The 23,966-nt window shown below is 43.4% G+C and overlaps 1 protein-coding gene across 3 annotated transcripts in view; it reads right to left on the minus strand.

Annotated features, from left to right (window-relative positions):
* Nucleotides 1–16,300, minus strand: part of Ncoa5 (nuclear receptor coactivator 5) — a 31,244-nt gene extending 14,944 nt beyond the window's left edge. The window contains exons 1-2 of one of the 3 annotated variants that reach the window (XM_090352450.1): nt 16,160–16,300; nt 4,619–4,685 (exon numbers count right to left, since the gene is read on the minus strand). In XM_090352450.1, coding sequence (XP_090208576.1) covers nt 4,619–4,656 — 38 coding nt within the window. In that variant the 5' untranslated portion in view covers nt 4,657–4,685; nt 16,160–16,300. Of the gene's footprint in view, nt 1–4,618; nt 4,686–7,904; nt 7,997–16,159 lie in introns of those variants that run through there. The other 2 variants (XM_090352448.1, XM_090352451.1) reach the window with 2 other exon arrangements.
* Nucleotides 16,301–23,966: the final 7,666 nt, after the last annotated feature.

Here is a 23,966-nt window from a genome sequence, read left to right on the forward strand (position 1 = left end):
GCTAAATGACTAGGAATTCAGACTAAAATGTGATCCAATAGGGATCCCTCATGCAGAGTTCTGTGCTTGGTTGGGCCAATACAGTCAGAGTTAAACCTTGGCAGTTAGAATCACTAGGGAAGCACATCACTGAGCAATGCCAGAACTGTGGTTTACAGAGACACGTGAAGAGGCGATAAGCTTGTGAAAATTCCCAAGGATATATCTATGTGTTTTGACACTCAACGTTAAGGTCCAGTAAACCAAGGTGTTATAAAGGTCTTGTCAGTATATATGAAGACAAATTTCTTATTAAGAATAGGAAACACTGAGGCATAAAGGCACACCTTAAAAAAATACCTGCCACTGATAGTGATTTTTGTTTTTCTTCCTATGAACAAAGCATCCCTTATGGCTGGGAGTACAAGATTCATTAGGGCTGCCAAATGAAGGCATTTTTGGTTATTAGGACATTTGTAATCACTTCAAAGCTTTAGCTAGAAGGATCCAAATAGTAAACCCTCAGATAAGTGGTTAGCCCCTTCCAGGTTAGCCATTTTTCCCATTTGTTGCATTTTACTACTTTTTTATTGAGGTACTGAGTATTTTCAAGACGTAAGCTGTGACCAGAGCAATGACCAAATGCTAGTATTTACTCGGGCCTCACATTTACTAGTCAGGTGTGCTCTATCACCAGAGACAAACCTCCTCAAGCTTTTGAGGTATGGTCATTTTTATGCATGGAGTCATTCTCCTACTTGCATTTCCCATTATTAATGGGGACAATAGGCATGTGATACATTTCCAGGAAACGTGCTTCTCAATAGCTGGGATAACAGGCATGTATCAATGCACCCAGTCTTTGGTTAAGACAGTCTCAAGAATTATGGTCAGGCTGGTCCTGAACGATGACCCTCCACCTCTGCCTCCTATGTACTTGGGAGCTTGAGCTATCATGTTGAGACAGTGCTTTATTTTGAATACAACGTTCAATTTGTCTGGACTTTTACCCACTGTGATACTGGGGAGTGAAATGAGGGCTTCTCACATGTTAGCTAAGCATTTACCAGTTGAGCCCTTTTTGCTTTTGAGATATAGGGCCTCATTAACTTTGGGGGGCTAGCCCAATTTCACAATGTTCCGATCTCTACTTCTCAAGTAGTTGGGGTTGTAGTTGTTTAATAACCTATCAGCCTGGTTGTGTAAGTGTGTACCAGTCCTGGGGCTTGCACTCGGGCCTGGGCACCGTTCCTAAGTTGTTTTTTTTTTTTAATTCACTCTACCATTTGAACTGTGTCAGCCTTTTCTGCCTGGGCTGGCTTCAAACCATGATCCTCAGATCTCGGCCTCCTGCCCAGAATCTAGACATTCTTTAATAGTAAAAACCAAAGATCTGGTACTTGGAACAAATTATTTTTATTTTTCTTCTTCTTTATTTCATTACATTAAAAAATAACATCAATTAGCACTACAGGGGGATTTCATTTTGACATGTCCACATATATACATAGAAAGTAACTTGAGCAGACTTACCTTGCTCAGAACAAATTTTAATACATGTGACTATCTTTCTCTGGGATAAATAAGCATGGTTGTATGGAAGTTCATAAATAAAACACTGTGGAACACAGAGACATATTGCCAAAGGAAACACTAATTACTGATCAAATTATATTAGCTTAGTTACCCTTTTTTTGGTTGCTAATATAAAAGGAAGCCATTGCTTTATCAAAATCTAAATAACTTCCTTTTATAACTTAGTTGTGAGGAAGGTGACATTTTAAAGGTATATAAATGATGTGTATATATTTATATTTGTAATATCTGGTAAGAAGCTCATTTGAAAAGGTCCTCTCCAATGCTTTTATAGAAAGGCTTTGTTTTTTGTTTTTCTTTTTTTTAAAGCATAAAGCTATTCTTTTATAGATTAAATTATGGAATTGTACTTTAGACTGGGCTGAAACTAATCTTTTCAGTTTAATGCCTCAGTAACCAGAGAATTTCTAAAGCTGCAATGTTTATTGAGTACTTACAATAAAAGTAGCAATGTAGGACCGGGAGTTTGGCTTAGTGGTTAAAGTGCTTGCCTAGCATGCATGAAGACCCGGGTTCGATTCCTTGGTACCACATACATAGAAAAAAGCCGGAAGTGGTGCTGAGGCTCAAGTGGTAGAGCTCTAGCCTTGAGAAAGTCCAAAGACAGTGCTCAGGCCCTGAGCTCAAGCCCAGGACTGGCAAAAAAAAAAAAAAAAAAAAGTATCAATGTAAAAGCATCAGGTTAATTATCATTAGGATGAAATAAAACACCCTTTTAATTTCAAACAGAAAAAAACATCTAAAGCGCTATGTGTGGTGTATGTGTTGGTATAAGGGCTTGAACTCAGGGCCTGAGCACTGTCCTTGGGCTTTCTCAAGACTGGAGCTCTACCGCTTGAGCCACAGCACCACTTCCAGCGTTTCTCTGTATGTGGTACCAAGGAATCATCCAGGGCTTCATGCATGCTAGGTAAGTGCTCTACCACTAGGTCAAACTCCCGGCCCCATGTTAAGACTTTTTTGCTCCTGGCTGGCACTCTACTACTTTAGCCAGGCCTCCACTCCAAATAAAGAACTTTTATTTTTCCTTCTTCAAAAACACAAATAACATTACATTTAAATTATGTGCATTATAGAGATAAAAAGGAAGACTTCACTAGTGGAGTCACATATGTTAGTCAGAAATTCCATAACTACTCCTGCTTCATTGAGAAAAATTCACGCATTAGTACTCTTTGGAAATTGGACACACATCAAGCTTCTTTTCAACTCATTTAGCTACTGCAGCTTCCAACAGGAGCCCCGTATTTCTGACCATCAGATGCATACTCTTAGCTCCCTAATTTCATGTTTATTGGGGCAATGAGGAACAAAACAGATAGGACTGCCCTAAATGCGCAGCATAAGTAGATGCTGCCTAGTGGAGGCAGACATTCTATGAACTGCTCCGTTAATCACATATGCCAACAAATCAACTAGCATGGTGATGTACACTGCAGGTATACTTTAGGGTGTTCAAAAGAATACCAACGTATATGATCACTTCTGCAATAAAAACAGTACCAGTACACAGGGCATCCACCTGACAGTTGTGGCATTACTGTAGCTACATTTAATTCTACTCTTCTGAGTGAGAAGAATGACAAAGAATCCAACTGAAATCAGTGTTTCCTTGTCCTAAGGGTTTGAAGAAACTCTGCAGAGCACACACATATAATGCATTCATGGTAACTACAAAATACCCTCCCTTCGTATCCAAGTATGAATATAGACATGAACTGTTCAAATCTTTCTTTTGTGTAAGTAGGTGACAAAATATATATCTTTTTTCTTTTCTTTTTTTTTTTTTTTTTTTTTTTTTGCGCCAGTCCTGGGCTTGGGCTCAGGGCCTGAGCACTGTCCCTGGATTTTTCTCAAGGCTAGAGCTCTACCACTTGAGCCTCAGCACCACTTCTGGCTTTTTGCCACGTATGTGGTACCGAGGAATTGAACGTGGGTCTTCATGCATGCTAGGCAAGCACTCTACCACTAGGCCAAACTCCCGGCCAATATATACTTTTTTTTTTTTTTAAATCAAAAGCAAACAGCTATGTATTATGAATATGTGCTTAGTTAGTTGGGTAGTTCTCCAATCCTGTGGTGATAACAGTACCAGTTCACTGTGTTTTGCAGTATTTAGCTCACTGTACGAAATGTGATTTTCTGTAGGATATAATTTAGGTATGTAGTTTCTGTAGAAAATGGCAATTTACTGAGAGACAAAGGCAAAAATCCATACTGAGTATTCCCTTAAGCCTTGAAGAGATGCCAGACATGACACATCATATACATCTGCACTCAACTGCACAAATGTCCACTTGTTTGCTGTTATGAACCAGAATCTGGATATACTTTTCTTTGGTGTAAAAGGCAATATTAGTAATATTCTTCTGTGAAAGAAAGGGCCAATTTAATTTGTATGCTGCAGGTACACATCAAGATTACCTCTTTCGTATGTACTGAAAGAAGGGTACATTCCAGGAACGCCCCTCATTTCCAGGAAAACTAAGAAAAAGGGAGACTTTGAAGAGGTGGAATGTTTTGCCCTTTTTATTTCACCTCAAACAGATAACCCAAGCATGCAAGCACAGGGGGTTTGCAGGACAGGCACGGCAGCAATCTCTCAAGCGGCTCTTTCCAACAAACCCGGGTTAACATCTGGACTGGCAGCCATTTGGAATGAAGAGTCCGAATCCCTGCTGCCTGCTGCAATGCAGCAGGGCACACACCAGCGACCCTGGGGGCATTCCTACTGCTTTGGAGGCTCCCAATGACACGTGAATAGGGCAAAGACAGAGGTTTATCCTCTTCCATTGCCTGCGACTCATGTTGCAAGCTGAACTTGCTGGGCTTGCCACGGAAAACACAAAGCTTCCTCTGCATCTCCTGATGTATGTTTTAAAAAAGCTTGAGCAAGGCCCTTCACACAGGTTCATGTTCTTATTGTTTGCTTGAGCGTTTCTGATTTGTTGGGGGGCAGGAAAGACCCTTGACGTACGAAGTTGGGCTTAACTCCCCAGAGCCCAACTCTCCCAAGGTAACTCACTGCTTCAGGGTACTTTACCTTCGTGTGGGGCTGGGTCTTGATGGAGCCGTATTCATATTTCTTCTTTCCGCTGCCTTATTAATATCTGAAAAGAATAATCAACCCATCTGTTCAATGCTATGGAATAAAAACAAGACCATCAGCACATTTTAAATGACAGCAATAACAACAACAACAAAAAAACTACAATGACAATCAGATGGTGTAATAAAATCCATTCAGCAGAGACACATTTAAACAATTTTTATTATTAAGTTAAGGCATTACAATGTCCTTCAGTTTTCTAGCTAACACATAATTTGTATAAAATTGACCATGGCAATGCTTTAAACACCTTGCGAAGCTCTAAACCTAACATCTCCCATCCAAAGAGAGGAATAGGTTGTTTTCTAAAGTACCGGAGAGTCACATGTAAACTTTGGTTGTTGTTATTTATTTTTGGGAGGGGGGAGAGAAAGAAAAAAAAGAATTTGGGGAAAATTATCAAGGGAAGACATTTCTACTTTATGTCACAAATAGCTAAAATCCATTGTCTTAAAACTTTCAGTATTTCATGAAGCAGGACCTCCTTTTAGTGTCTTGCATTGCATTCCATGAGACAGAATCTTCAAAAATGAGATGCAGGAAAGAAGAAAATTAATTTTTGTGTAATCCAAGTATATAACCTGTTAACATCTATAATCTTCATAGATAAGTACCTAAGAATAAGAGTTGGTATTAGGTAATAAAACATTCCTCATAAGAAGTTTTCATTAGAGAAAATTATAGCACATACAATTAGATGAGAGACATTAGAATCTTACAAGCTTATGGTTAAAGCGTCTTTGCTAAAAGAAACAAAGCATATCTACTTTACAAAAACAGGAAAGCACCATGTTTTAAGAAACAATGCTGTATTTAAATATGCCAATCTATACCCCAAAATAAAACCTGATAATTTGTACAGGCTTACAAATAAATGAGTGCGGGCCGGGAGTTTGGCCTAGTGGTTAAAGTGCTTGCCTAGCATGCATGAAGACCCGGGTTCGATTCCTCGGTACCACATACATAGAAAAAAGCCGGAAGTGGTGCTGAGGCTCAAGTGGTAGAGCTCTAGCCTTGAGAAAGTCCAAAGACAGTGCTCAGGCCCTGAGCTCAAGCCCAGGACTGGCAAAAAACAACAACAACAAAGAAAACAACAAAAAAAAACCCAAATAAATGAATGCATTAAAACTTCCATATTTCAAATGACAAAACAAAATGCTTTCTGCTATAGTTTTGTTCCTCTTCTGTTAAACAATTAATAGCATATCTAATGACTCAAATGGTACTCAACACTCAAATAATTAGAGTGCTTTAAAATAGTAATTATGTATTAACAAAGACCCCAAGCAAGGACCCCAAGATTCCTAATATGTGAAAGGGCACAGCAATAACAACTTAGTAGTCTGAAATAAACTGTACCCTGCTATGGTGCCACTTTTGAGTTCCTGTCTGAGAATGACCTATAGTTCCATTTTAAATCAGAAGTTGTTATTACGCCTAAAAGATAGTTTTGATAAACTGAGGTTAGCCTAAATCTAAATAGTCAGAAAAGTGTATTCTACCTAAATTGCTGCTTACTTCAATTAGTCAGACAAAGGATATAATATTCTACAAGAGTAGAATAGCCAGGAAATATTTCTGTATAAAAACTGGCCAATAATTTCTGACCACAGCTTTGGTACTATGTAGGGTAGTTTTACATTACATAACTTTCGTGGGGCTTGAACTCTGGGCCTGGGTGCTGTCCCTGAGCTCTTCAGCTTAAGGCTACTGCCCTACTTCTGGAGCCACAGCGCCACTTCTAATTTTCTAGTGTCACAGACTTTAGTGCTGGGGCCGGCTTCGAATGGCAATCCCCAAATCTCAGTCTTCTGAGAAGCTAGGATTACAGGTGTGAGCGACTGCGCCTGGCTCAATATATAACTCTTACAAGTTTACAAATGTCTAAATTACACACTACATGAAGACAATTATTATGGACTCTAATTCTTTTGTTGTTGTTGTTGTCATCTCGGTCTTGTGCGACTTAAACTCTGGGCCTGAGCGTTGTTCCTGAGCTCTTCAGCTTAAGGCCACTGCCCTACCCTTGAGCCACAGTGTCATTTCTGGTTTTCTGGTGGTGAATTGGAGATAAGAGTCTCATGGACTTTAGTGCTCATACTGGCTTTGAACTATGATCCTCAGATTTCAGCCTCTTGAGTAGCTAGGATTATAGGCGAGAGCCACTGTGCCCTGCTCTGGGGTCTAATTCTTTTATATGTAATTGTAAAGAACACTAGTTTGGGTTCACTGGTCTAGTCAAGTCACTGACTTTGTCCTACTTTTATTTCTAATATGGAATAGCTATGATTCAAAGCAAAACATATTATCTTGTATTAATGTAGTTTTCAAAGTACCAATGGAATACACTGGATATATAATAATTTATTTTAAATAAGTATTTCATCAGTTTGATTCTATATATTATCAAATGGTCTTGAATCTACCTTACCTACCTAGCTTTTTTTTTGGGGGGGGGGTCAGTTGTAGGGCTTGAACTAAGGGCCTGGGTACTGTCTCTTGAGTTTTTTCACTCAAGGTTAGTACTCTACCACTTTGAGCCACAGCTCCACTTTCAGTCTTCTGGTGGTTAGTTGGAGATAAAAGTCTCATGGACTTTATCGTCCAGGCTGGTTTGAACTGCGATCCTTAGATCTCAGCCTCCTGAATAGCTACGATTATAGGCATGAATCACCAGTGCCTGGTTTTCATCTAAATATTGCTTAGACACAGCAGGCATTTAGGTAAGAACTCAGAATACATCGCCTTCCTGTTTTTTTGTTTTGTTGTTTTAGAGACATGGCTTCCCTATGTAGCCCATGTTGGCTTTGAACTAGGAATACTCCTGTCTCAGTCTCCCAAGTACCAGTAATATTTTAGTTGGTAAGTTTATATTTAATGCAATAATTAGGTTCTGCATATGAAAAGGGGTATTACAGGTCTCTGATTCTATGAGTGTTCCATGTTGGAGATAGGAGACCAAAATGGTTGTTTATCTTTGAGGCAAAACTGGTTCTAAAAATGAAGATATTCCATCAATGTGCAAGAAATAATACATCTACTACCGGATGAATGTAACTATTACTCCTCTCTATACAGTATCCAGACAATTTAAAAAAAGATTAAAAAATGAAAGTATTTTGCTTTGAATGTGGGTAAAGTTTTTTCTACAATTACTTGAAAAGTTATTAAAGAATATTCAAGGCTGGGAGTCTGGCCTAGTGGCAGAGTGCTTACCTACCATGCATGAAGACCTCGGCTGGATTCCTTGGTACCACATAAACAGAAAAAGCCAGAAGTGGTGCTGTAGCTCCAGTGGTAGAACTCTAGCCTTGAGAAAGCCCAAGGACAGTGTTCATGACGGTCATGAGTTCAAGTTGAAGGACTAGCAAAAAAAAAAAAAAAAAGCTGGGGAACTTCCTATACATTAGACAGGAAGTATGATTGGAGAAATAGTCAACAAGAAGGTAGTGGCAATATAGAACCTTTCTAACTAGAAATGGAATGCCTTCTACAAACAGAAAGGAGAACTGCAGAGCCAGGAGGCTCACTCCTGTAATCCTAGCTACTCAGGAGGCTGAGATCTCCTCCCCACAAAAGGACTCTCGTCTCCAATTAATCTCTAGAAAAGGGAAATGGGCTTGGCTAAAGGGTAGGGTGGTAGCCTTGGGCTAAACAGCTCAGAGACAGTGCCTAGGTGCTGTCCAAGTCCCATGACCCACCAAAAACAAAAACAAAAACACAAAGAAATGGGGAACTGATGATTTTTTTTCTAATTCTACTATATCATGGTCAACTGTGGCAAAGACCCCCAGTCAGTCTTAGTATCTCCTTCACTTTAGGTGATACTTCCAAGTTCAGTAATTACATTAGAAAGTTGAATTTGGTTCAAAATCATCACAATCACCAAGAGATGTATAACCTTGGTGTGGCAAGTTAACTGCCCTTTTCAGTTAAAGATTTTTTTTTAAATAAAGAAAATTAGAAAAAAAACCAAAACTAGCATCAAATTAAAGGATTTACATAAAAGGAAAGAAACTAGGAAAATAACCTAAAAAAAAAGAAATTGACAGATTAAGTTAAAATCATAAAATAGATGAACTGTCAAAGAATGACATAATACCTAATTCACAATTTTATTTTAGACTACTATGCCAGACAGAATTCGCACAATGGTCTTTGAATAAAAATACACATTTCATTCATAGTACCAAGAACTCTGCTTTGCCTGATTTTTTTTTGGGGGGGGGGCAGGGGGTCAGTCCTAGGCTTTAACCCAGGGCCTGGGCACTGTGTTTGAACTTTTTCACTCAAGGCTAGTGCTCTACTACTTTGAGCCACAGTGCCATTTCCAGTTTTCTGGTGGCTAATTGGAGATGAGTCTCACAGACTTTCCTGCCAGAGCTGGTTTTGAACTGCCATCCTCAGATGTCAGCCTTCTGAGTAGTTAAGATTACAGGCGTGTGGGGCTAGGAGCATAGTCTAGTGGTAGAGTCCTCACCTAGGATGCATGAAGCCCTGGGTTTGATTCCTCGGTACCATATACTCAGAAAAAGCCGAAGTGACACTGTGGCTCAAACAGCAGAGCACTAGCCTTGAGCAAAAAGTGTTCAAGGCAGAGAGAGGACTGTGGAAAAAAAAAATTACAGGTGTAAGCCACTAGTGCCTAGCTCTGAATTTTTTTTAAAAACTCTAACATTATAATGCAAATCTTTTAATCTGAAAACTATACTAAACAGGCTACAGCAACAGAAAACAATGGAGACAGAAACAGAAGCAGTATAAATCACAATGCTTAAGTGATTGTACCACTACTGTAGGCTGTTGAAAGAATCCAGAAGCCTATATGCTTTCAGTAACTGCCTACAAATGAAATAAAGCTCTCCAAAAACCAACTAATAACCAGGAATGAATAACTAAATTGGAATTACATGAAGATAAAAATAATGGAAAACCATACTGACAAAGACAGCAGACATCACATATTAATTAAATTCCCCAAACCGGGAGGGAAAATGACAGGGATGCTCACTCAAGCTATGTTCAGGAACATGAATGATGATGATACACTGCAAAATCAGAACTATCATAATGAGAAATAAATCAGGAATAAGGATATGCTTGCTCTAATTCTAAATCAATCCTTTAAGTTAGCCCACTTTGAATAGCATACATTTCCTCTTATTTAATCTATATTCTATTCTTGAATTGATATAATTGGGGCCGGGAGCATAGCCTAGTGGTAGAGTGCTCGCCTAGCATGCACGAAGCTCTGGGTTCAATTCCTCAGTACCACATACATAGAAAAATGCCGAAAGTGGTACTGAGGTTCAGGTGGTAGAGTTCTAGCCTTGAGAAAGTCCAAGGACAGTGCTCAGGCCCCGAGCTCAAGCCCAGTCCTGGCACACAAAAAAAAAGCCAGAAGTGGAGCTGTGGCTCAAGTGGCAGAGTGCTAACCTTGAGGAAAAAAAAAAAAATGTCCAAGGACAGTGCCCAGGCCCTGAGTTCAAGCCCCAGGGCTGGCAAGAAAAAAAAAATTCATTGTAACTGGCCAGGCATGGTCAGATCTCATTTTTCTAAGTAGTTCAGGTATGAGCCAACAGCACCTGGCTCTTAAGTGTGAGGATTGACAATATTTTTACCTATTTTATTATACATAAATCCCCATTTATTTTTGCCTTTAGGATAAATGAATTTGAAGCAAAATACAATGTATTTATTACAGATACACTGTGTATGGCCAATATGTATATACAAACATATATATGTATTATATATTACATGTGTATATTATATATGTGTATTACCTTGTGTGTGTGTGTGTGTGTGTTATCTTGATATGTATTACCTTTGAAGTAAAATTATCTTTGGGTTAGGTGAGATAATGGACAGCAGCACTAACAAAAATCAAAGCTTAGAGGGGATAATGCCAATGGCTCAAAACAAACATCTCCTAATGTACAAGTTCATTTCATATAAGAGAGCTGGTCATTTTGCATGTAGTAAACTTAAAAATCTTTAACCCCAAAAATTTTTTCCCACAATATTTAAAGAAAATTGACATATACAGCCCACAGACTTCTAGTAGAGTGTTAAATATATTAAAATCACTTAATCAGGAGCTTGTGTCTCATACCTATAATACTTGGCTATTTTAATAAGTGTGGGCAAAGGTAGAATGAATTAGCCCACTAATAGTTAATGCCCCTCAAAGGGACAGGATCTCTTAAAGTCACTAAAACAGGGCTGCGAGTTTGGCTTAATGGTAGAGTGCTTGCTAGCATGCATCAAGACCTGGAATTTCTTGGTACCCAGAAGTGGTGCTGTGGCTCAGCGTTGAAGTGCTAGCCATGAGAAAGCCCAAAGACAGTGCTCAAGCCCTGAGCTCAAGCCCAGAACTGCCCCCCCCCCCGAAAAAAAGAAAAGAGGATCACTTGCTCTCCCCCGACACCGCTTTCTGCCCCCCACCCCCGAAGTAGAGCTGGAGATAGAAGCCAGGCTTTAGGCATGCTAAATATTCTACTACTGACCAGTTTTGGGGATTTTTTTGGTTTTTTTGTGTGTCATGGGGCTTGAACTCAGCCCGGGCACTGTCCTTGAGCTCTTCAGTTCAAGGCTACCACCCTACCCTGGAGATAAGCCCCACTTCCCATTTTCTAGAGGTTAACTGGAGATAAGAGTCTCAGGTCCTTTTGTGCTTGGGCTGGTTTTGAACCTAGATCCTCAAATCTCAACCTCCTGAGGAGCTAGGATTACAGACGTGAGCCACTGTGCCCAGCTGGAAAGACAGTTAAAAAAAAAAAATCAAACTCCAGGCCTTATCTCAAACTCATAGACTCTGAATATAAAGCCTAGGAATCTGTAAATTTTTTCTTAGGTTATCCATGGAGAAACTATCACTCTATTATTTACTTATTCTTTAGCTTATACATTATAGAGTTGTGGCTCAAATAATACACCACTGAGCACAAGCAGCTCAGGCATAGTACCCAGACTCTGAATTTAAGCCCTAGGATACGGGGATGGATGGACACACACACACACACACACACACACACACACACACACACACACACACAATTTGTTAACTGCTTCTTCCAAATACCTAACTGCAAAAAGGAAGAAATAATACTAACTCTGAGTTTGTCTCCCTCCCTCCCCTCCCCTCTCTTGGGCCAGTGCTCAACTAGGGCTCAGGGACTGAGCACTGTCCGTGGTTTTTTTTCAAGGCTAGAGCTTAAGCCACAGCACCACTTCTGGCTTAGTTGTCAACACTGTCTAGCTCATTGGGCTTGAAGTCTTGCTTCTTGAGGGTGACGGTGGCCTTTAATCCTTCTATTTGGGAGGTGAAAATTGGGAGGGACATGGCTCAAGACCAGCTAAGCAAAAAATGTGTAAGCTACCACCAGACCCAATGGCTGGGTGGTGTAGAACCAGCCTGTTGTCCTAGCTACCTGGGAAGCACAATGGCTGGGCACTATGGGGCATAACTGTCATCCTAGCAACACAGGAAGGAAGCACAAATAAGAAGATTCCAGTCTAGGGCCGGGAGTTTGGCCTAGTGGTTAAAGTGCTTGCTTAGCATGCATGAAGACCCAGGTTCGATTCCTCCATACCACATACATAGAAAAAAGCCGGAAGTGGTGCTGAGGCTCAAGTGGTAGAGCTCTAGCCTTGAGAAAGTCCAAGGACAGTGCTCAGGCCCTGAGCTCAAGCCCAGGACTGGCAAAAAAAAAAAAAAAAAAAAAAAAAAGAAGATCCCAGTCTAGGCTGGCCTGAGGAAGACTATCATGAAAACTGGAGGTAGAACTCAAGTGGTAGAGCACCTGACCAGGTTGTGTGAGGTGAGGTAATACATGCAGGAAGGAAAAAGTTCCCATCTTTTTGGAAACATTTACCCCATAGTCACAGCCCCCAACTTCTTCCCCTCTCTCCCTCCCTCCTTTTTTCCCTATAGTGTTGGAGAATGAACCTAGGGACTCAGGCGTGCACTACCACTGAGTTATATTCCCAAACCTAGGGACTGGTCAGATTTTGATAAGTTTTGTTCTAAGGTTAGTTTAAATCAAAAGCTACAAGAGATTTGATTATGTATTTATAGTTATATGTTTAAAAGTTTTTATTAAGATCCCATATTCCTAATGTATTTTTTTTTCTTTTGGTATGAAAATTTTGGAAATCAGGTTCTTATATCATCTCTCACCCTAAACAAATGTTATAAAATTGTGTTTTTTAGTATCACCATGTCTATTTGCATAACTAAGCATATGCAAATAAGTAAAATTACCTGTAATTCAAAATTCCTAGTATTTTGCTCACTAGCTGCAGTACCAACTTTTCACTAACTATTCCAGAAGCAAACTAGGAACCACTAAAACTAAAGATGTAAGACGTTAGCAACCATTCCAACAGTGTTTTTTAAATGACAAGAGTTCAATCTTTTTTTTTTGTTGTTCAAGGCTAAGACTCTACTACTTGAGCCACAGCACCAGTTCCAGCTTTTTCTACGTATGTGGTTCCGGGGAGTCAAACCCAGGGCTTCGTGCATGCTAGGCGAGCACACTACCACCAAGTCATACTCCTGGCTCAAGAGTTCAATCTTACGATTAGGAAAAGTTTTGGTTCTTAGAAGGGAAACTTATTTTAATTAATTTACTCTACTGTTATTATTAACTTTATTGTTATTATAGAGGTGATGTACAGAAGGATTAATGCCCTACCCTTCAATCAAGCCCCACTTCCCATTTTCTAGAGTTAATTGGAGAGAAGAGTCTCAGGTCCTTTTGTGCCTCCAATTAACCTCTAGAAAACTGGGAAATAGGGCTTGTCCAGGGTAGGATGATGGCCTTGAGCTGAAGAGCTCAGGAACAGTGCCAGGCCGAGTTCAAGCTCCATGACCCACCAAAACAACAACTCCTCCTCAAGAGGTCGGGAGTTTGGCCTAATGGTAGAGTGTTTGCCTAGCATGCACAAAGACCAGGGTTCAATTCCTCAGTACCTCGTAAAAAACAAAAAACAAAAAAACAGAAGTGGTGCTGTGGCTCAAGCAGAAGAGCTCTAGCCTTGAGAAAGCCCAAGGACAGTGCTCAGACCCTGACTGAGTTCAAGCCCCCAGGACTAGAAAACACACACATACACACACACACACACACACACACACACCTCTCAATTCCAACCTTTCTCTAGCAACAAGCTTACAAAGGCACTGCCATCTGCAGGCCACAGACATGTTATGCTTGCAATGGTTATTTAAAATGAAGTTTCATCTCAAACCTTTTTTCCTGAGATTTCTAAAACCTTTCTATTTTTTTTACCTTTGAGCACTGATAAAGCTCCATGTGTTAAAATTTAGAACTGGACTAACAGTAAAATCAAATCCTCCTGTACACAAAGACTACCGTTAAAATTTTGGGAGAAAAATATCTTATTCTTTTTTTTTTTTTGCCAGCTCTGGGGCATGAACTCAGGGCCTGGTCACTGTTCCTGGTTACGTTTTGCTCAAGGCTAGCACTCTGCCACTTGACCTACAGTGCTATTTCCAGCCTTTTCTGAATATGTGGTACATATACAGGAATCGAATCCAGGGTTTCATGTATGCCAGGAAAGTACTCTACCACTAGCTTATGCTCCTGGCCTCTACCTTATTCTTTTTTTTTTTTTTTTTTTGCCAGTCCTGGGCTTGAGCTCAGGGCCTGAGCACTGTCCTTGGACTTTCTCAAGGCTAGAGCTCTATGACTTGAGCCTCAGCACCACTTCTGGTTTTTTTCTATGAATGTGGTACTGAGGAATCGAACCCAGGTCTTCGTGCATGCTTGGCAAGCACTCAACCACTAGGCCAAACTCCCAGCCTACCTTATTCTTATGTAAGTTCTATTTTACTCTGTTATCATACCAAGGTAGCAACTTAAGAATATGATTCTTCTTGGGGAGAGGAGGTAGTATATGGGTTTGAACTCAGGGTCTGACACTTGTTAGGCAGGTACTCTACCACTTGAGACACAACCCTCCCCTTTGCCTTCTTTTTTGGGGGGGTCATGGGACTTGAACTTGGCCTGGGTGTTGTCCCTGATCTCTTCAGCTCAAGGCTACTACCCTACCCCTGGGCCTGGGCATTGTCCAGGCTCCCACACAAAAACAGAGCTTAAGAACATATACTTAATTTACAAATTATCGATGCCTCCTTTAAATGTGTTCACAAGCACTGAGAAGCATGCATCTAGAAAGACTTAACCAAGCCTTACAAGCACACATGAAAAGGAAAATTGGCGTTTCTATGTTTTATGTTAAGATCATGTAGAAGACATTAAAAAAATCTAGATGAGCTGAAGGAAAAGCAAACAAACCAGAACGAAGGAAAAAAACGGACCCTAACAAATTGTCAAGTGATCTTCACAATTTCCACAATGCAAGGTTGGGCCTTTTCTGGGTAGGAAGAAGTGACACAAAGTTAGTTTTCACATCCAGACAGACTCACATAGAGAATATTAAATCTAGAATTGTCAAGATTGGCGGAAATATCAACCATCGGCTCAACTCCCATACATCCAGTGCTGGATGGTTCCTGCAGTTCCCCGGACTAGATTTCCACGTCGGCAATCACGGGTTTACAGCGAGAAAGCGGACCCTACGAAGTGCCCTGGCTGAAGATCCCGGGACCTTGCCCGGGGCCGCTATGCCGCAGGGGGTGGGGACTCGGTGCACAGAGGGGAGTGAGAATGACCGGGCCCGGTGCTCCTAAGGGCGGCGCTTCCCAAAGTGTGGGATGCAGAAGGACTTCAAGAGGAACGAGGACGCGAGGCTCATGTTCATGGAGAGGCGTTTATTTGTTATTTACGAGCTACCAGACAACAGGAAGGCCACGGGGCGTCCGTCCCGAGGTAACCCCGGTAACACGTGCCAAGTGGTGTCGAGGCACACCGTCAGGGGCGACGCGAGGGCCGACGCCGCGGACGCCCCGGAGAGCCGGCGGCTCCGACCCGCGTCCGCGACCAGCAGGGGTGGGCAGGGCGTCGCACGACCAGCAGCTCCAGGAGGCGGTCGGGGAGTCCCCGCGGCGGCCACGTCGGGGACGGCTCTCCCAGGACGCCGCACGGTGCCCCCGCACACCCCCGAGCCCCGCAAGCCTCCGGCGCGGGTTCCGCTCCGCCTGCGCCGCGGGGCCGCGCCGAGGCCCCGCGGGCGCGAGTCCGCAGGGCCCCGAGGAGGGCAGCGGCCCGGCTCCACCCTGAGAGCCGGCGTCCCGCCGACCCTTCACCGCCGGCCTCCGACCTCCGCCCACCGCGGGCTGCCGGCGCAGGCCCGACGCGGCCCGGGGCCTGGGCCGGACGGGAGCCGGCGGCGGCCGCGCCCCGCTCCGGGCATGCGCAGCCCCGCGCGCACCCGGGAGGAGAGAGGCCGCGGCCGCGCGTCCAGCGGCCCTCCCGCCTCAGCCTCCCCTCAACCGCCGGTCCGTCAACCCTACGCCTCGGCGCACGGCCACCGCTTCCCGGCACTCACCGCTACCAGCGCGGCGGGCTCCTGGACGCTCCGTCGCCTCAGGCCCGCCGCTGTCGCCTGCGCCTCAGTCCGCCGTAGGACAAAGGCTCCACCAACCGACCGGCGCGGGCACGAGGCAATGGCGGCCGAGGCGGAGAGTGGCGGTGGGGGGGGGGGGGCGCAGAGGGCGCGCACGCAGCGGTCGGCGCGGTGGTGTCGCAAGAGCGCGCGCGTTTACGGCAGGACGGAGTTGAGGCGTCGGTCTCCTTGGCGACGAAGGCGGGGGAGGGCGGTCCAGGCGGCGGTTGGGCAAGCTGGGCGTTGCCTGGCAACGGCGTCCCAGGTGGCGGGTGGGTCGCGGGGGCCCGCGCGCCGCTGCAGGGACCCGAGCCTGCTGTGGGCACTGAGCGTTCCCCCTCCTCCAATTTGGAGATAGAATCCTTAGGTCGCGACAAACGCAAAACAAACCCCCAAGCTCCGGGGCAAGGGCGCATTGGAGAACAGGATTTACAGTCCTGCAGCCGCGGGGAAGCCCAGGAACCAAGGCGCGGGGCGGGGGGCGTCCAGACTCGGCTTCAATGTACATTTCAGTAGGTCGTGAGCCCCGCTCGCTTCCCGGCGAGACGCAGCACGGGGCTGGAGAAACGTCCCAGGGTGGTCTTGGTATTAATCGATGGGTGGAAGCGTCGTTCGGGGTCAGAAACCTGCCGAGTCCGTGCGTCTCCGGGAGCGGCCTTGGCTCGCCCATCCCACCTGCGCTCTGCGGACCACAGCCACCGCCGTCTGGATCGGGCCTGGAAACCCCTCGGACCCCGGCGGGTCTGGCGCTTGCTGAGCGAGAACGGTGGCGGTGGAGCTGAACGACCAGGAGCTCAGCTTCCCTGACACCCGGCAGGAGGCTCATAGACTCACTCGTTTACTCACTGAACAACTTTACTGTCATATACCCAGTCGATAGGCCTTGTACCCTACTGTCTGGGAGATTCGTCTAGTGGAAAGAGAGAACTTAGGAAGCAAAACCCAGCCTCGTGTGATGACCCTGCCTCTAATCTTTGCCACAGGCGAGGCTTAAGGAGGAGGATTGCTGTCCAAGGCTTGTAGGGGTGCACTGGAGACTATCTGAAAACAGCCAAAGCAAAAAAAAAGACTGAGTGATAGAGAGCTTCTCTAGCAAGCACGGAGTTCAAACTTTAGTACTGCGAGTGTCTAACTGCCGATTGTAACGACGTGCTGTCATGGAAAGAATAGGAACCCACAGAGCCTATGACATGGAACCTTAGCTTCCTCACAGGTGAAATGGTTATTGAGATTACGGGGTTTATTCTGTGAAATTACAAAGACAAATAATAAGTGCCCCAAATACATTCGTTTTCATTCTTTCCTCTCTAAAATAGGTCCTAAAATATGACAATTTAAGAAAGATCACACAAGGTTATCAAGATAATCAAGCCTAATTCAAAATGTAATTGGTTTCTTGCACTTGACTTGCATAATGAATTTAAGCTAAAACATGTATCCATTGATCCGCTTGATAAGCATTTAAAGTGTTTACTGTGTGCCTGGTTGTGCAGATAAATTCTTGTCCTCAGAGAGCTCACCGTCCATTAGAGAATACAAGTGCTAAGCAAGTCATAATAACACAACATGTGATGAATCTTTGATGATAGAGGAGCTAGTTAAGTCTATAAGGAGAGAGTCTTGCACAGAAACAATCATTCAGACTTGGTGCTTTTCCATTTAAACGTTTGCCTTACATAATAGGTGACACTGATTGTATGCCTACCCTACACTAAATCTCTTACAGATTTCATTTGAGTCTCAAAATAGTCCTGTGTATTGGATGCCAATTTTACAGATGTGGAAGCTGAGATCATTTAGTTTGTTCCTGGTCCTAAGGAGAGCATGCTGCCTGCCCAGAATGAAAACTTTGCAGCTCTGTGCTCAAACATGGCTTTTCAGATGGATCTTTGATTACAGTTTCCTGAATTATGCCTAATAATGGGATTTCTATGTCTGATAACGGTAGTTCTATTTCTAGCTTTTGAGGAATTAAAAGCTAAAAATACTGTTTTCTATAATAGGTTTTCTATTTTATATTCTTACCAACAGTATATTAAAGCTCCCCTTTCTTTGCATCCTCACAAATATTTTTTTTTGCCTTGAACTCAGGGCCTGAGCACTATCCTTGGACTTTCTCAAGACTACTGCTCTAACACTTGAACCACAGCAACACTTCCGGCTTTTTTTCTAGGTATGTGGTATGGAGGAATCTAACCTGGGTCTCCATGCATGTTAGGCAAACACTCTACCACTAGGCCAAACTCCCAGCCCCTATCATCCACTTTTTGAAGTAATTCATTGGGCTTTGATAATCATTACATTTGGTATATCATATTTATCATTCTGTTTCTACAATCGTGTAAAATATACTTGGGAAAATATTTAAAATTATCTTTTCTGTGTGCTAATGCTGGGGCTTGAATGCAGGGCCTTGAAAGCTTGCTTGGCTTTTTCATTCATAGCTGGTACTCTACCACTTGAGGCACACTTTCACTTCCAGCTTTTTATTGGCTCATTGGAGAGAATAATCACTTGGATTTATCTACCTGGCTGTCTTTGAACATGATCCTCAAACCTCAGCCTCCTGAGAAGCTGGGATTCTAAGGGTCTATTATTATAGGATAAAGAAAATTATCTTGTGTTTATGCTGTTCAGATGACCAGATCAAATTGATCAATGCCCCCTTTCCTTTGAAATTCTCCCCAAATCTATTTTCTAATTTGTTTCTGTGTTCTGAGTAGAATTTCAGCAAATAATCACACAGAGAAATAAATGATAGCCTTAGAGAGCAACACAGCTCAGCAAGTTGGTGTTTGCTGTAGATTTTCAGGAGACTGGGATTCTGTGAATCCTCGGCAGAATTGGAGAAAATGGGTTTTGCTGTTGTTGCTTGTTTTGTTTGAGATGGGATCCTACTATGTAGTTCAGACTAGCCTCCAACTCACCATCCTTATGCTTTTGCCTTTTGAGTACTAGAAATATGAACCACCACGATAATCTATTTCTTTTCCCCATAGAGCCCTCTAAGGTTTGCAAACCACTGGACTGGGTAATTAAAATTGCAGAGATAACAGCAAAAAGCCATTTCCCAGGTGTAACTAATTTTCAGAGTCCTTCACAGGAACTAAAGCTGAAGATGTCTCTCTTGTACAGTTTATGATTGGGAACCTGGACAGCTAGAAAAAGTCTGAATCTGAAGAACGAGTGTTTCTGATTTATCCTTAGTGATTTAAATCCACCGTTCTTTTTCTTTTCCCAATTTCTGGGAATCAGGACTTCAGGAAGGGTTTGGTTTGGTTCCACTTCAAAGCTAGAAAATACTGTCAATGGGATGGGTAAGGAGCTGGAGAAGCCAGGTTTGGGGTGGGGGGGCTGGGTCTCTCCCCACACAGCTCCAGGGTCTCTCTGGGAGATCTCTCTACACTCCGAGCTTAGCAGCCATTCTTACTGAGAGCCTTAGATTTCTGAGAGAAGAGACCTTACCTAAAAGAACCAGTCCAAATCATGGTACTGGTGATGATTTAGTTTGATCTGGCATTCAAAAGAAGAGAGGCAGTATGGCCATGGAAATATATATATATATATATATATATATATATATATATATATGTGTGTGTGTGTGTGTGTGAGTGTGTGTGTTTATATTATATGTATATATGTTTGGTTTCTTTTGTAACACTATCATATTTCATACATTTACAGACCCTTTTTTTTTTAAAGAGTCCATAGAATTCCCCAGACAATCAGAGGAATCCACCTCACATAAACCACTTAAACTGCTCTAAAGAAATAGTCGATGGCTAGGGTAAGAAGCCCACTCAGCCCATATGAAAGGGTGAATTCTTTGAGTCTGGCAAATGGATGCGAACTTTCTTGATATCCTTAATTCTTCCAATATCCTAAAGCACAGGTACTGTTATCCCACTTTATATATGAGAACATTGCAGTTCAGAAACATAGGTAGTCTACCCAAGGTAAACTTGTTCTTTTTTATTGGAGGGGAAGGGGAGACTATTACTAAGGCTTGAATTCAGGCTTGGGCACTGTCCCTTAGCTTGTTTGCCCAAGGCTGGCACACTACCTCTTGAACTACAACTCCATTTCTGGCTTTTTGCTGGTTAATTGAAAAGAAGAGTCTCATAGACTTTCTTGCCTGAGCTGGCTTTGAAGATCCTTGAGTAAGAGGATGACAGGCCTGAGCCACTAGCACCTGGCTAGGTTCCTTGTTCTTAATGAGTGCCTTCTTAAAGGTACTATCCTGCAAAGGTAGGGGCCTCTTATCTCACAGATGAGGAATCTGAGACTCAGTTTCCCTATTGTTAAGTGGTACAGAATCTGAAGCCATGTCTGTGGGACTCCAAACCCATGTACTCGTTTGTACCCTACAGAGTTAATAAAGGTACCATGAAAATACATTCTGCGGGAGCCAGTGGTTGATTATATATATGACTCAGGCAACTGTTTCTCTGCCATCCATTGGGATGAGCTGGTTTGGAAAGAAATGACTACACTTACTGCATTCGCTGTGAAGTTAGAAAAGGAAGCAGGGTGCATCTTTGTGGGTGTGGGACTCATGCTAGCATGGGAAGCTCCATTAGCCCCCATTGTCTAGACTACAGAATCAAAAGTAGGAAGCAGGAGATAAAAGAATTCATAAGTAGGAAGTTGTGTGTGGGGGCTCATACTGAAACAGAACCATTATTTTGAAACTGTTAATGATGAACTTGGTAAGAATCAAAGTAGTCTTGTGACCTGTAAATCTAATGAAATGAAAATGAGGTAATGGTATGTTTTATAACTATGGAGGAGCTGAGAAGCTTGGAATTATCTCAGCATGAATACTATGAGGGAAGAGGAGAACAATGGAAGCCATCTGGAGAAAGATCTTTATTCAGCTGTATTTATAGCAGGTACTCGTCTTTCAGCTCAGGGATTATAAAGGAACTTGTTTCACCTTGCTGCATGCGTGAAAATACAACGGGTTGTCACCATCCCTACGGCTTTCTCCGGTGAAACCTAGCCACATACAAAGGAAGAGGAGGCAGGGAACTTGCAGGAAGGGAGTGAGGAGATAGGAGGCAAGAATGAATAGGGAAAGAAGAAAAGAACTAAGGGAGATTCTTTCTCTTATGACTCAACTCCCATTCTCTAGCCCTGAGCTGTCCAGTAGCTTCCTGGGGCTCTTTTTTCTTGTTAAAAGTAAAAGTAAACACAAACCCACATCTTTGATTGTGCTAGCCACGCTCCAGGCACATGTAAATCTGATGGCTTCCATATTAAATGGTGTAAATATGGAATACTTCCATTATCCCAGAAAGTTCTACCGGACAGCACTGAAAAACACCCAATCCATCAATATGTCTAGGAGTGCTCAAAGTGCAGGACAAGGGAAAGCCCCTAGCCCGTGGGAGACAGGAGAGTCTGCTTGGAATGGTGAAAACATAAGTGCATTTCCCAGAGAAACTAGTTTTTTAGCATCAGTGCTTATTTTTTTTCACTAGAAACCATGATGAGAAAATGACATCATTTAGTCCTAATATCCATATGTATGCTCTTATACTTGGATTCACAGACAACAGCCAGAGGGTAGGAGCATGCTCAAGGACACTCGGCTAGTGGCACAAGGTTTTGGACCCAACTCTCTGAAGTCAGAGGTCACACGGTGACTTACCACGTGGCCTCGGGCTTCTAGTTCCCCATCAGCAAATCAAGGTGTCCTAGCGGCAGTTTCCCAGAAAGGGAAACTGAGACAAAGACTTGAGTGCCAGTAATCTGTGGTGAGGTGACCCCAGGAAACTGTAAAGGAAGCAGGGGGAAGTGAAACAAAGCGAGTACTCAGGGTGGGCTCATGAGTCCCACAGGGGGCAACTGCTTGTTCCTCTTGACTGGGGAGAGGATACTGTACACACCTAGCCACCCCAGGAGAGCAGAATTGGGACGTTTATCCACCAATTCCTCCTTTGTTATTGGTATGAAAGAAGGCTGTGCCAGGGGTGTTTCTCTGGCACTCCTGGCCTGTCTCTATGGAGGACTAAACACACACTCTTTAAACTATAAAAGGGTCCGGGGCAAAAGATCTCTGGGGCTCAAAATAGGGAACCCAATGGCCATTGTGAGGGCCTTAGGGTGGGGTGCCAGCTCCACCCACACGCAGGTAGCCAATAGGGTTACAGCCTAGTGCTTGAATTTACCTGTCACCTTAGTTAGAGTTGGCCCATGAGTTGGGCAGGTCTCCACACAAAGCAGGCCCTCTCCCTTCAAGCGGATACCCCATTCCACCTCATGGGGGGCGGGGATAAGGTTGCCCCTCCTTAGAAGGGCAAAAGTGGCTGGGCTGCTTTACCATTGACCTTCCACAATGAGGCGAGGAACTCTTAGACATTCAGGATGGCGCCAATCCCTGCTCCCCTTAACAAAGGTCCTGGCTGGGACTGAAGTCACATGGGGGTTGCCTAGGGAGGAGGGTACACTTCCAAGGTCTCCAATGTGGCTCATGGCTGGCAGCTTCAGATCTTGTCACATGGGCTTCTTCATCAGCTTCCTGCTATCTTTATGACAGCTGTAGGCAGCTGGGAGAAAGAGGAGCAAGGAGACTTGGGATTTTAATACCTGAGCTCAGAGTGATCTACCATAACTCCTGCACGCTTCTGTGGTTTTATAAAACCAACCCTGGTACAATGAGGGAGGGGACTAAGGAGGTAAGGATCGTGTGTGTGTGTGTGTGTGTGTGTGTATGAGAGAGAGAGAGTGAGAGAGAGAGAGAGATCTTGGCGGCCAAACAGCACAGAGATGGTTGTATGTCTTACCTCCGGAGGTCCTGGCCTGAGTTTGGCTCTTTAGCTTTCTTGTCAATCCCATGAACTGCCCAGTGTCCTCCCAATAATAAGTCTCTTCCATATAAGTTCACGAGCTTTGTCTTTTCTCAAGGTAGGGCCGTGGTGGAAGGGAGGAGTCCTTTTTCATGGGAAATAGTCAGGGAAGACTTCCTCGAGAAGGTGTCATTTGCCCCACATCTGACGGGGGAGGAGGAGAATGGATGAAGAGTTGGGAGGGGGTGCACAAAGCTCTGAGGTATGAACTGGGGGTGTTTGAATGGCTGGAGGTAGCAAAGGCATGGGCAGTGGAGGGACAGGTCAGCAGAAGGCGAATCATGGAGGACTCTGAAGCGCAGTAAGGAGTTTGGGTCCTCTCCCTTACAACTCAAGCCATCTCTTCTAGAAATCAGAATTGGGGAGACCCAAGTTCTAAGAATCCTGTGTGGGAAACAGAATCAGCCAAGTATGTCAGCATATGGAGAGAGAGAGAGAGAGAGAGAGAGAGAGAGAGAGAGAGAGAGAGAGAGAGAGAGAGAGAGAGAGAGAGAGTGTGAATATGCCAGTACTGGGACTTACACTTAAGGCCTATGTGCTGTTCCTTTTTTTTTTTCTTCTCAATGGTGTCCCTCTACCCCTTACCCCAAAGCTCTACTTCTTGCTGTTAACTGGTTAAGACATGCTTGCCCAGGATGACTTTGAATCACAATCCTTAGATCTCAGCCTCCTGAGTATGTAGGATTGATTACAGGTGTGAGCTCCTGGCACCTGGATTAACTAGTTTTAGCCAGACTACTACAAATGAATTCTATACTTACCCATCTATTTTGTTGACTCCTGGGATTTTCAAATTTCTGGTTGGGTTCTTTTGTAAATTTCTTAGTTCCTTTTGATAAATCCCAGCCTACTTCTGCTGAGCTAAAGGGAATTTTTTTGGGGGGTTGGGTCATGGGGCT

Source organism: Megascapheus bottae, chromosome 18, assembly GCF_031878675.1.
Source record: "Megascapheus bottae isolate mThoBot1 chromosome 18, mThoBot2.hap1, whole genome shotgun sequence".
Taxonomy (NCBI): domain Eukaryota; kingdom Metazoa; phylum Chordata; class Mammalia; order Rodentia; family Geomyidae; genus Megascapheus; species Megascapheus bottae.